General features: G+C 42.1%; 1 protein-coding gene across 16 annotated transcripts in view; it reads left to right on the top strand.

Annotated features, from left to right (window-relative positions):
* The window catches only part of ARVCF (ARVCF delta catenin family member), a 543,783-nt gene that overhangs the window by 466,425 nt on the left and 63,579 nt on the right, over positions 1-13,779 (top strand). For 15 of the 16 annotated variants that reach the window (XM_073313189.1, XM_073313188.1, XM_073313184.1 and 12 more), the window contains 3 exons: positions 1,038-1,209; positions 3,530-3,547; positions 10,795-10,866. In XM_073313189.1, the coding sequence (XP_073169290.1) occupies positions 1,038-1,209; positions 3,530-3,547; positions 10,795-10,866 (262 nt within the window). The remainder of the gene's footprint in view (positions 1-1,037; positions 1,210-3,529; positions 3,548-10,794; positions 10,867-13,779) is intronic. The other variant, XM_073313192.1, reaches the window with a different exon arrangement.

Here is a 13,779-nt window from a genome sequence, read left to right as displayed (position 1 = left end):
TGTTAGCTTGTCTGATATGAGTAAGGAATATTAGAGGTGGGGGAAGCAAGTGGAAAGATAATGCTACAGTAAATGCAATGGCATTTTATTATTATAATTATTCCTCAGTTATTTTATGTTAATGCCCTAAGTCAGAATTGGGGCCCCATTATGATGGGCTCTGTATAAAATATAACTAAGGAGACAGTCCCTACCCAAGGGAACTTGGTCTTGTTGAGACAATATTGTACATATTGTTTCGAGGCTAAATTCTGTTCTCATGCTGCTCCCACTGAAGTCAGCAAGTGTTGATTGCTCTCTAAGGGTACAACTTGGCCCATATGGTTTTACCACATCCCATAACATGTAAGTAACTTATGAGGCAGAAGGCCAAAAGCCTTCATGTACTTGAGAAGTCAGGGAATGTGGTAGAACTTTATTACTCTGAATGCTTTGTTGGTTATATAAAATGTCTTAGCTTTATATTTTTTTCAAACTAATGAGTCTCTGTCTGTATGAGACCTGCAGAAGCAAACTGCATTCGAAAGCTTTGTCACTTAATCACAGACCATTTTGTAAGTTGATTTTGAAACCACCTGATGTTTTCCTTTGCAGCCTACAGAGAACTGTTAAGGGTTAACTATTACTACAAGGTCTGCTTGTACTCCTATTGATTTCAATGCAAGCCCGAAGTTTGGGCCAGAGAAAGTTCAGTTAAATGGGTCTCTTGATGTAGGGGGGAAGGGTGTATCGGAAAAGGAAAATGTTTGATGATATAGTAACTGCCCAGTACATCTTTTATAGTCAATTTGAACTTCTGGTAAATCTATATTCTTTAAACAAGATCTGGTGGTATCTTTGATCAGAGAACCTGCATCTTGCATAGGTGCTATTTATGAAGAGTGTTAAATTTAAAACATTGGCTTAATAGAACCTTAAATTAAGGCTTATTTGATCAAATCCACTTAGAAAACTTCATTCTTCCCTCATGTAACATAAAACTTTGCAAATATGAGGGTGTGTTCGTTTTTTCTTCCAATTTAAATCTCTTCTAACAGTCTGTGGAGAACTGTGTGTGCATTATGCGAAACCTTTCATATCACGTCCACAAAGAGGTCCCAGGAGCCGACAAGTACCAAGAGCTGGATGCAAATCAACCTACCAGCACAGGAGGCTCTCAGAAGAAGAAAAAAGATGACGCTGGCTGCTTTGGAGGAAAGAAAGCTAAAGGTTTGTGTCATAGTGGTCTCATAATCAGGAGTGATTCTTGGAGTCACATCGATGTATTGCTGTGTATACCCGTGCTCCTGCAAGCAAGCTTGTGTAATTTTACTAACATAAGTAACTTCATTGGTGCCAACGGGACTATTCACATGAGTAGAGTTATACAGTTGCATGTTTTCGGACTCTGAGTCTGTTTGCGCAGGATTGGGGCATGTGTTGATCTTCCCTGTTCATTATTACTAAATATTTTAGGAACTATTCTCTCATTGATATGTATGTGTAACATCCATTTAACCATAGTGGTTATGTGCACTGAAGTATGACCAGCCCCCTCATGTCCACTGCTGGCGAAGGCTGATGTGTTTGGCGTCTCATCATGTGCCATTGTTGCCTCATGCATCAAATCCCCTGAAAGTTTCACATTAGTTCCATCCATCTTGCTCCACAGCATTTGCTGATTTATCTGGAAACAAGCCAAGTACACACTAATTTCCATGCATTGTTGTCCCGTCTCTGCCTGTTTCATATTTTTTAATCTATCACATTTTTTTTTAAAAAGCACAACGCCGTCACTCTTACATTCATTTAAATTGCAAATGTGATTCTGGTAGCTTTTAATTGTCAATCACTTTAGACCTGTTCTCTCCCTGTTGGGCACAAGTGTCACAAATATGTTGCATCTCAAGAGGGGATTAATAAAGTCTCAGTAAACCTCCTTTTTATCTTCCTTTCAAATACTGACACTCAACTTATATATTTTCTCATTAGTTTAGGAAATTCAACTTCCAGACTAAATTGCTAAAGTTTCCAAGTTGGGCACCCAGTTCTTTGTTTGTGTGTACTCAGATTACTATAGGTAGCCAAATACTGTTTGGGGTTTTTTTATGTTGATAATTGGCCAGGTATGGAATTGATCTAATTTGAGTCCACATATTTGAGGGCCCAAACCTGTGGTCCTAGGTTTAAAAATTTAGTCCCCCCACATATACTGAACTTAAATAGCTGGTGTCAAGTTGCTCTACTTCAGTGTACTACAGTAGTTATTATAGTATGTACATCAGTAACTACAGTCTGTCTTCAGCTTGACCTAATGTAATTTTAAATAAAAAAAAATAGGTCTTTAGCAATTTGAAAAACTCTTTGAGGAGGCAGAAAACATCACTTGCTTGGCCAGAACTTATACTGTGTATATGAGAAAAGGTAATATGATTTTCTTTACAAACAATTAACTTATGCGCACTTGGGCCATCTGCTCTCTCCATTTGTGGGTCCATATTATCCTGCCACTTGAGAGCAATGCCAATGGGGTGGAAGCATGTGAAAAATAAATCTGATGTGTGAAATATATTCCGTGTGTAGAGAGAGAGAGAGAGCGCATGACTGCTGAGCTCTAATGATTTTCATCTTGATGAGTGAAGAGTCTGAGGACTTCTAAATGACTGCTCTGCTCTTGTATGTCAGATGTCTGTCCACTTCCCATAGGACTGAGCCCTATATATGTTCTCTGTCTGTATATGGTTTCTGAATTTATCAGCCAAAAATTTTGGGGTTGTATTTTGGGGAAAATGGGGGCCAAAAGTGTGAGGGACATTGAGGACAAACTGCCATTGACTTGAGTGAGAGATGCAGATACTTGGTGGCCTCTCAATTTTGGCTCACAATGTTCAGCAGAAAATCCCAATTATTTTTCCCAAGCATGTTTTAGCACTTTTCCCATGCAGCTCTCAGCTGTAAAAATTCGTGCTGTTTTCTAGGATGGAATTGACTAGTAGCAATGCAGAGCTCCCAGCTGCTGATGTGCAGATCAGAAGGGTTGAGAGGGACAGGCAGGCTTAGTATAAAAAAACCCAACCCATTAGTAAGTCTGCTTTTTAAAACATAAATAAAATAATCCTTCTCTTACTTCTAAATTTCTATGAAAATCTAGACTAAAAATTCCTTACTCTTCTCGGTCTAGCACTTGAAAATAGGTCATTTCTTTTGTCTTTTTTTTTAATCTTGTGATGTTTTGTTGTTTTATTTCATGGTCATTGATCATAGCATTTCAAACACCTCTGCCAAGGGCTAGTCTGCCTCCTTTCCCCCCCACTACCTTCAGCGTTTTTGGAAATAACTAAAAAGAAAAAGAACCTTCAGGGGAAAAAACACTCTTTCAGCAGGAACAAGAGGGAGGGGGAAAGTGGGAAGTGTTTTTATTAGTGAGAGTTAGAGCAGCCCTGTAAATTGATTCTGTGCTGTGAAATTCTGCCTCTTTGTGATTGTTCCTTTGTATCTTCTTCCTTCCTATAAACTTTTGTTTTTCCTTTACTGCTTTTCTGGTAATTAGAGGAGTGGTTCAATCAAGGTGAGTCCTTCCAGTACTCTCTTTCCAATATTGCCATAATCTCCTTCCTTCACCTTTTACATGCAAGGATTAGAGGTGGCACAGTGGCCTCACTGACCCAACACGTTCAATACAGGGGTTCTGCTGCTGTCACTTGAAGATCTCTTAGGTGCATGCCAACTGTCCATCTGATGAAGGGGCTATTTCCAGTCTTGTTGGTGCTATTTGGAAGGGGCCACTCTCAGTAAAGAATACAGGGCCATACTCATCTAAAGTTTAAGCCCACTAAATGCATGGAATTGCACTTGGGAATTTGGCCCTATATGCATGTGCTAAGGGATCAGGTAAATGCATATGGCTAAATTTTGCTCACCAAGGATAGTGAGAGACATAGTCTAGTGGTCGAATGTGGGAGTGGGTGCCAGAAATTCCTGTTCTAATCCCAGCTCTTTACTAGCTCCATTTGTCATCCTAGGCAAATCATTTAACCGCATGTTTCCCCCTCTGCAGAATGAGGATAATGCTTACCTCCCTCACCTGTTACTTTTGAGGGTTCATTAGTTCGTACAGTGGCTTGAAGATGAAAAGGGCTGTTGTTTATTGCCATTGATTTGATAGTGGCTGCTGGAATGGGATAGGTTTCAGGTGATGACGAATGATTGCTGCTGGCACAGTGGATTGAAGAAGGCTAGGGTGAAAAGCCAGTGGTGGTCTGCAATGTCATTAGGGAGACCCTGCTTTCTAGCTTCCCACTAATCAGGCCCTGGAACAGGAGTGTTGCTAAGGTGGCACTCCGCCTCTGGGAGGAGCAAATGCCTCATGTCACTTAACTGGGCATTTTTCTAGCTGATGAATTAGCAGCATGTTATTAACTGGCCCTTACAGGGCTCTTTCCCTTTCAGTTCTTCTCACCCAGAAAGATGATGGTTGGGGATTTTGTCCTTGAGGAAAGTATGGTGTAAAATGGAAGGGGGACATGGGATATCCTTTGGGCTTTTTGAGGGAAGCATAGGACTGTTGTGGGAAGAACACTGAAATATTAGTTGTAAATAACACAGGGTCACATCCTGAAGGCCTTACCAACTTTTTAGAAAGCATTTGACCCAGTAAGGATGACAGTACATGAGCCAGAGTAATGTTTTTGATAAGTCCTTATGAGAAGGAAGAAGCTTTAATTTCACATTTTTATATGTAGACCATGTATTACACAAGCAACTTTCTTGCCAGGCTACTTTCCCACACCAGAACACTGTGTGAGCTCTGATAGCCCGGCCCCATAAAACAGGCCTCTCAGCAGCTGCCTGTCTTTTGGCGAGGTTCTGAGCTGGGCTTCAGATCTGGTAATATCATCTTTCTTCTTCTGCGTGTCGGGCAGGAAGGGAAAAAAATCCATAAGCACAAACTTTGCACTTTAAAACTTTTTGTTGTCATCTGCCAGTGGAATCATTAAGCATCGCTGTGCTCCATGACTGTCACCGCAGGAGTGGCTGAATTTGTCAGGGGCTTAGGGCTGAACTTTTGTAGGACAGGGCGATCTTGCATTGTAAATTGTGTGTGACATCGGATAGGGAAGAGATTCATGTCACCCAATTTTGTAATTATGATAAAATTATGATTGGATATTCAAAATTTGTAAATTTAATCCATTTTTACAAGTGCCCGCCCTCTCATGTGGGTGCTGTAGAAACCAATTTAAACCAATACAACTCAATGGTTCAAAAAAGCCATAATTCTGTGAACCTTCCCATCCTCACGCAGACTTCTCTTGGCTCCTCCCCTACATCACAGACTTCTCCTTCCTAATCCGCTCCTCCCCATAGGAAAAACCCTGGACATTTAGGTGTCTTGTAACATGATCTGCAGTTTCCCAACCCAGGCACTTGGTGGACCAACGGGGAAAAGTACTCACTGAGGACTCTCCTCACTGAGAAAATAATGCTTTCCCTTTAAACTGCCAGCTGGTTACAACTGCTGTCCTATCACATGAAAAGAGAAGCTGTTTCTCATGTGACCATGAGGCAAACCACTGAGGGCTTCATAGGTGAAAGCCAGCACCTATACCTTGCCCAGAAATTGAACGGCTGTCAGTGAGGATCACAGAGGACAGGTAGAATGCTTTTTGTATGTGAAATACTGCTTAATAAACAGGCAGCTGCACTCTGCAGCCTAAAATAGGCTTTGTGTCACCTGCGTAAACTGGGTCTTCAGAGATTATGCACAAGACTATCTTGTTTGAATTTAATTAACAATTTAGTTGATGATGCACAAGAAGAGGAATCTAGCTCATTTTCTTACCGCGCTAACTCGGCAGGGCTAACAGCAATAACAAAACCAAACCGTATTTTAAAGTAAATAGATAGGGCTTTGGACAGATCTGTTCAGTAAGGTGCCGCTTTTAACAAGCTTATTTTCAGAGTAGAACTGCCCTGAGTTTGAAACTTGCCAGTGCTAGGGACACAAAACTTAATGGCCTGCAGTAAAATTACCCAAACTAAATTCTATAGATAAAATGGAGGCAAGTTCCTCTGTCTTCATTTAGAGCTTTTCTTTTCCCAACACTAATTTTAAGCCACCCTCCCTTCACTATCCCACTTTTCCTCTGTCTTGGGATTTTTCTTAGCTCTGAGCAGTGACAAGCAGAGCAGGGTTCTCAGCTGAACAGCCAGGTTTGACTGTCACCATAAAAAGTAGCATCCTATCATAATGCCTGACATTTTGTCTTCCTCTGTGTGTCACTAGCTCCCCAAGCAACATATGACTGAGTTTTTTGCATGGCCCAAGAATTGGAGTGAGAGTTTAGGGCTATCACGAATTCCCATCCCTCATTCTGGCAAAGGGATTTTTCAAAAGGAGTGGAACAAACTGTGGTGGTATGAACTTTTGGCAAACAAGAAAACGGGACTTTGTGGTCTGGTACAACTAAGAAAACATGCTTTTCAAACCAACAGAGCTTTAGATGCATGTTTCCAGTGTCTGATAAAGAACAGAAGGGGTAGCCATATTGCACTGGTGTAGGGGCAAACTGTAGTCTTGAGATGAATTTGGTTGGCAGTTGTCACGTTGGTAAAGGTTTTTTAAGAATCTGATCCAGTTACATTGAAGTAAATTGAAGGGCTCCCACTACTCCAGGGGAAGGCGGAACCAGCCGTAAATGGTTTGGGAGCAGTTTGTTTATTTTGGAGCGAAAAATATTGACAAGCTAGTGATGCTTCTTGCATTTCAGACTCGTAGGTCTTTCCCATCTCATGACCAAGTCCTACAACACAGCCAGATTGCTCACTACATTATATTTTCAAGTGCTTTATCCTGTATATTTTTAAATGTCTCAAGTGGTGCAACTTCCAACCCTTCATGTGGGAGATTATTCTGCAGTCAGTAGATGCACTGCTAGCTTGCTTAAATGGGGGTGTTCTGAACTTCATCCCATTGCTCCTAGTTAAACCCCTTTGTACCATCCTAAATAATTCCTTTCCCATCTTGATTATTGTGCAATGTGAAAAGTATGCGATTGCCCCCACACTTAGTTGTTAACCAGAGCTAAACTGTAAATATTGTAGTAATTCTTCATTAAGCCCTCCAGCCTTTTGCTCTTCCTTTAAAGTCTCTCTCTAATCTGTCAATGCTTTTCTGATAGTAAGGAACCCTGAAGTCAACACAATATCAAGGTGTGGTTGCCCCAGAGCAGACTGTTTCCTCCTCCCTCTTAGTAGGGGGAAAATGGTGAAAATTAAATCATCCTTCCCCACCTTATCTCCCCACTTGTTATTTTTGGAACAAATTGATAAATTAAACGAGGGTGGGCAAACTATGGCCTGTGGGATTGCCACGCCGCCAGCCCCCCAGCCACTCCCGGAAGCAGCCGGCACCAAGTCCCTGGGGGAGGGGGAGCGGAGGGCTACACGCGCTGCCATCACCTTCCCCTAAGCTCCCATTGCCTGCGGTTCCCCAGAGGCCGCAGGGACATAGTGCCAGTCACTTCCGGGAGTGGCGCGGGGCCAGGGCAGGCAGGCAAGGAGCCGGCCCTGGCCCCGGTGAATGCCGCTGCCACTCCAGAGCCTCTCCAGGTAAGAGGCGCTGGGCCGGAGCCTGCACCCCAAACCCCTCCTACACCCCACACCCCAACTCCCTGCCCTGAGCCTCCTCCCACACTTCTCCCTGCACCCCTGCCCTGAGCCAAATCCCACACTCCGCATCCCCTCCTGCACCCCAGTCCCCTTCCCTGAGCCCCCTCATACACTCCACACCCCTCCTCTGCCCGAGCCCCTTCCTGTACACTGCACCCCTCCCACACTCCACACTCCCGCCCACACCCCAACCCCTGCCCCAGGCCTACATTCATGGCCCTGCATGCAATTTCCCCACTCAGATGTGTCCCTCAGGCCAGAAAGTTTGCCCACCCCTGAATTAAACAGTACTAAGTCACCAGGATCAGATGGAATTCACCCAAGGGTTCTGAAGGAACTCAGGTATGAAACTGCAGAACTATTAACAGTGGTACATAGCCTATTGTTTAAATCAGCTTCTGTACCAGATGACTAGAGGTTAGCTAATGTGATGCCAATTTTTTAAAAAGGCTCCAGAGGCGACCCTGGCTACTGCAGGCCACTAGTAAGCCCAACATCTGAACCAGGTAAAATGGTTGAAACTATAGTAAAGAACAGAATTATCAGACACACAGAAGAATGCAATGTGTTGGGGAAGAGTCAGCATGGCTTTTGTAAAGGGAAATCCTGCCACTTCAATCTATTAGAATTCTTTTGAGGAGTCTACAAACGTGGACAAGGCTGATCCAGTAGATAGTTTACTAGGACTTTCTGAAAGCCTTTGACAAGGTCCCTCAGCAAAGGCTCTTAAGCAAAGTAAGCAGTCATGGGATAAGAGGGACGGTCTTCTCATGGATCAGTAACTGATTAAAAGACAGGAAACAAAAGGAATAGATGGTCAGTTTTCAGAATGGAAAGAGGCAAATAGCTGTGTCCACCAGGGATCTATACTGGGACCAGTGGTGGTCAACATATTCATAAATTGTCTGGAAAAAGGGGTAAACAGTGAGGTGGCAAGATGTGCAAATGATACAGAAGTACTCAAGATAGTTAAGCCCAAAACAAACTGTGAAGAGTTACAAAGAGATCTAACAAAACTGGATGATTGGGCAACAAAATGGCACATGAAATTCAATGCTGATAAATGCAAAGTAATGCACAGTGGAAAACATAATTGCAACTATACATACAGAATGATGGGGTCTAAATTAGCTGTTACCACTCAAGAAAGAGATCTTGGAGTCATTGTGGATAGTTCTCTGAAAACATCTGCTCAATGTGCAGCAGCAGCCAAAAAAAAACAAAAACTAGCAATGTTAGGAACCATTATGAAAGGGATAGATAATAAGACAAATATTATAATACCCTACAGTGGAACCTAAGATTTACAAACACCTCAGGAATGGAGGTGGTTTGTAACTCTGACCAAAATGTTACGGTTGGTCTTTCAAAAGTTTACAACTGAACGTTGACTTAATACAGCTTGGAAACTTTAGTATGCAGAAGAAACCTTTTAACCATCTTAATTTAAATGAGACAAGCACAGAAACTGTTTCCTTACCTTGTCAAATCTTTTTTTAAACTTTCTCTTGATTTTTTTAAACAGTTTGGTTTTACATAGTACTGCACTGTATTTGCTTGCTTTGTTTGCGTGTGTGTATGTGTGTGTCTCTGCTGCTGTCTGATTGCATAATTCTGGTTCCAAATGAGGGGTGTAGTTGACCAGTCAGTTCGCAACTCTGAGGTTCTACTGTGTATAAATCCTTGGTATATCCACACCTTGACTACTGTGTGCAGTTCTGATCATCCCATCTCAAAAAAGATACATTAGAATTGGAAAAAGTACAGAGACGGGCAACAAAAATGATTAGGGGGATGAAACAGCTTTCATATTAAAAAGACTGGAACTATTCAGCTTGGAAAAGAGACGACTAAGGGGGGAAGCGATAGTGGTCTATAAAATCATGACGGGTGCAGAGAAAGTGAATAAGGAAATGCTATTTTCCCCTTAACATAACACAAGAATGAGGAGTCACCCAATGAAATTCATAGGCAACAGGTTTAAAATAAACACAAGGAAGTACTGCTTCACACAGCATACAGCAAACCTGTGGAACTCGTGGCCAGGGGATGTTGTGAAGGCCAAAACTGCAGCTGGGTTCAAAAAAGAATTTGGTAAATTCATGGAGGGTAGGTCCATCAATGGCTATAGTCTGGGTGTCCTAAGCCTCTGATTGCCAGATGCTGGGACTGGATGCTGGGGGATGGATCACTTGATAATTTTCCTGTTCTGTTTATTTCCTCTGAAGCACTTGTCATTGGCCACAGTTGGAAGACAGGATACTGGGCTATATGGACCATTGGTCTGATCCAGTATGGCCATTCTTAGGTTCTGTTTTCAGAGCCCCTAATTCAAAGCCTGAATTCATGCATGCACCAGCAAGCCCATTTTTACATGGGTTTTGTCAAAATGTCCAGCGTGCTACTTTCTGCTAAATTAAACTTCCTTTAAATTAAAGTTAATGTAATGGTACGAATCTGTCCACATCCCTTAGCCAAGTGTTTAAAGCACAAAATCATTTCCCTTGGTTTCTAATAAGCAGCTAAAATTACACTGTGTTAACTGAAGGGCAGTTTGAGGTTATTTGCTGTCCTCTTTGCGATATATTAAATCCAGGCCTTCCTGCAGAACCATTTAAGCAAATAGCACTAAAAAGGGGGCCCATTCTGTTTCTCTCTGAACCTCATCCTTGTTCCAATGTATAGCTGTTCACAGTGAATCTAGTAGTCAAGATGTATCTTCTACTAAAAAACAGAGAGAGAGCCTCATGCAGCTGGAAGACATGAGGCAAGAATTTTTGTCTACATTGTTTATAAGGGCACAATACACTGGATTTATGAGTGAGGAAAATAACTTGACAATGAAGCTAAGTGGCCTGAATTTCAGAGGAGTTGAGCCACCCACAAGACTCACTGAATTGAAGGGAACTGCAGATAGTCAGAATCTTTGTAAATCAAGCCAGGAGGTGTGCAGTTTTGTACCTAAATTGCTCATACAGACACAATGGCTACGCATGTGGATTGAAGGCTGAATATATACAAATGAAGATTTTATTGTTTGTTCTGGTACTGTTACCACCTCTCATACTGTAGATGCACAGTACAGTAACTGTTCTATCCATACACTGAAACCCTTTGTCATTTATTGTCCTATTTTATGTACAGGAAAGAAAAATGGAGATCTGGACAGGAACTTTGATACACTTGATTTGCCCAAACGGTCTGAAGCAGCAAAAGGTAATGCACTAATCTGGGTATGTGCTCTTGAAAATAAGGAAAATGGGAGGTTGGGACTTTTAAAAGGACTTGCAAAATGAGCAGCATACAGTGCTTATACCTTGATTGCGTACTCAGTTGAAATAATAGTTGCATGTCATGTGCTGCTTCTCTTCCCATGTACAATACTTGACTACTCGTTTTGTGAGTGGATCCCATGTTTTTTCCCTGGATGGAGGTGCTTTCACCCAACCCTAAACCTAATCTGCCCCCATTATCTCCTGTGGCCAGTTTAATCAATAGAAACCTACATAAGAACGGCCATACTGGGTCAGACAAAAGGTCCGTCTAGCCCAGTGTCCTGTTTTCTGACAGTGGCCAATGCCCCAAACGGAACGAACACAACAGGGAATCCATTCCCTGTTGCTCATTCCCAGCCCCTAACCTCTGTTTGCCAGAAGCTGGGAATGGAAGACAGGGGATGGATCACTTGATGATTACCTGTTCTGTTCATTCCCACTGGGGCACCTCGCATTGGGCACTGCTGGAAGACAGAATACTGGGCTAGATGGACCTTTCGTATGACCCAGTATGGCTGTTTTAATGTAGATTTCTATTGATTAAACTGGCCACGGGAGATAATGGGGGCAGATTAAGCCTAGGGTTGGGTGAAAGTGCCTCTATCCAGGGACAAAACATGGGATCGGCTCACAAAACACAATTTTGCACTTTCTCCACAATAGACACGAGCATAGGGTGTTGTGTAGAGAAGAAGACATAAGAGGTTATTTACAAGAGCTCTCCTCTTCTCTTCTCCACTTTCCTCACAATCCGCTTTTCAATGGCAGCTTTATAGTTCCCCACTAGTTCGCATTAGTTTAGGTCTTTTGGGGGTTTTATGTCATCCACGGCTGGTTGACCTTGATATCCCCTGATAATGGTAATGGTAATTTCCCCTGCTACAGTCAGCAGCCCCTGTAGCTTTTCAGAGCATCCAGAGACTGGAGGTCCAGACAGATTTTGATGGATTGTGCTCTGGCTTTTTTTGGTGTTGTGTGTGTTTCAGCTGTTGGGAGAAGTGAAATCTCTTCACAAACATTTGGTGCGTAGTACTGTTTTCAGTGGTAATTTAGGGGATAATTTGGGGATCTCCTGTGATTTTTGCTGCATACTGCAATTTTTTGCAAATCTCAAGCTTTCATTTAAAATAAAAATGTTTTTCCATTGCAAAGATACAGCCTTTGCCATACAAACTGATGCAGTGCTGCCCTGTTAACTCTGCCCTGCAGAAAACTCTCTTCTGTGAACACCATTCACCTAAATGAGATGTGACTATCAAGATCTAAGTGGGTCTAAATGGGAAAAAAATTAATACACACAAGCATTTTTCTCTTTTTCCTTTTCCTTTTTTAAATAAAGAAAATAAGGTGAGGAAAATGAATGAAAGAAAATGTTTGCCTCCCTATCCACAGTATAAACTCTACATGCAATGTGTGGGAGCTATGTGGCCTAGTGGATAGAGCACTGAATTGGGACTCGGGATACCTCAGGCATGGGTCAGTTGCTGGAAGATTCTCTGCACCTTGTAGTCTTTAAACCATGATTTGAGGACTTCAATAGCTCAGACATAAGTTAGGGGTTTGTTACAGGAGTGGGTGGGTGAGATTCTGTGGCCTGCATTGTGCAGGAGGTCAGACTAGACAAACATAATGGTCCCTTCTGACCTTAAAGTTTATGATTCTATTGCCAGCTCCACCACTGACCTGCTGGGTGACCTTGAGCAAGTCACATCTCCTCTCTGTGCCCCAGTTTCCCCGTCTGTAAAACGGGGATACTGCTACTGACCTCCTTTATGAAGCACCTTGAGAGCTATCGAAGCTTCATATAAGATTAGGGTGGTGGTGTTATATATAGTTAAACACTTAAATTTTTAACTAGGAATCAAGTATTTTATGGGGAATGAGACTGAGTTATTTATGAACTGATCTATTGGCCTCAGTCTATATACTGGTTTAATATAGACACAGGTTGGCTCTCTTTGCGAAGGAAACTGTGGCTGTATCTTGTTAGACTTGTGCTTCAGTACCAGTTTTGAGCTGGGTCTAATCATGCAAGATACTCAGCGCTCCTGGAAGATGCAAAGAGCCTTCATACACTTACTGATTACGGGCTGGGCCTAGGGGTTTGGTTGCAGAGCAGAGAGGCCTTTTAAGGATAAAAATTTTAGGCTGGGCCTGAAATATGTTCTAGGTGGCGTTGTTTTTTGTAAGTGCTTAAATGAGCACTTTACTTTTTGGACAAATGGGCTTGATAACTACTTGTTAGAGGATTGAGAAAGCCAAAGTAAAAAACGGAAAGTAGAACAAACTTTACATGCATAAGGCAGGCCTCAGCCCTTTTAATTTACTGCTAAATGTGGTTGCAATGTGGGTGCCAGGCGGAGAAAAATGGACACACACAAGATTTCTACAGAGACATGCATCTTGTGCAAACATTCTATTTTTTTTAAAAAAAAAAAAAAGCTGGGCGTGGACTTTGCTGACAGTGTTTTGTGGATGTTCCTGCTGGGAATCACGACTATGTCTCGTTGCCTGTGCAGTGTTGTAGCTGTGTTGGTCCCAGGATATTAGAGAAACAAGATGGGTGAGGTAATATCTTTTATTGGACCAACTTCTGTCCAATAAAAGATATTATCTCACCCACCTTGTCTCCCTAATCTCCTTGCCTATGCAGCTAGGCTGCTAAGATTACATGCTGTTCAAGAGGTTTTCTTTGATAATTTTGAGGAACCCAAATTTAATCTATATGGATAATGCTAGTCTGACTCTATATCACATACTAGATTAGGTCAAAAGATTAATCCCATCAGCATTTTGATGGATGATACCTCTTGGGAAAAGAGGGACAGGAAAAACCATTTACTGAAGTGTACTT

This window comes from Lepidochelys kempii, chromosome 15 (assembly GCF_965140265.1).
Source record: "Lepidochelys kempii isolate rLepKem1 chromosome 15, rLepKem1.hap2, whole genome shotgun sequence".
Lineage (NCBI taxonomy): Eukaryota > Metazoa > Chordata > Testudines > Cheloniidae > Lepidochelys > Lepidochelys kempii.
This window is presented reverse-complemented; position numbering and strand designations above follow the sequence as displayed.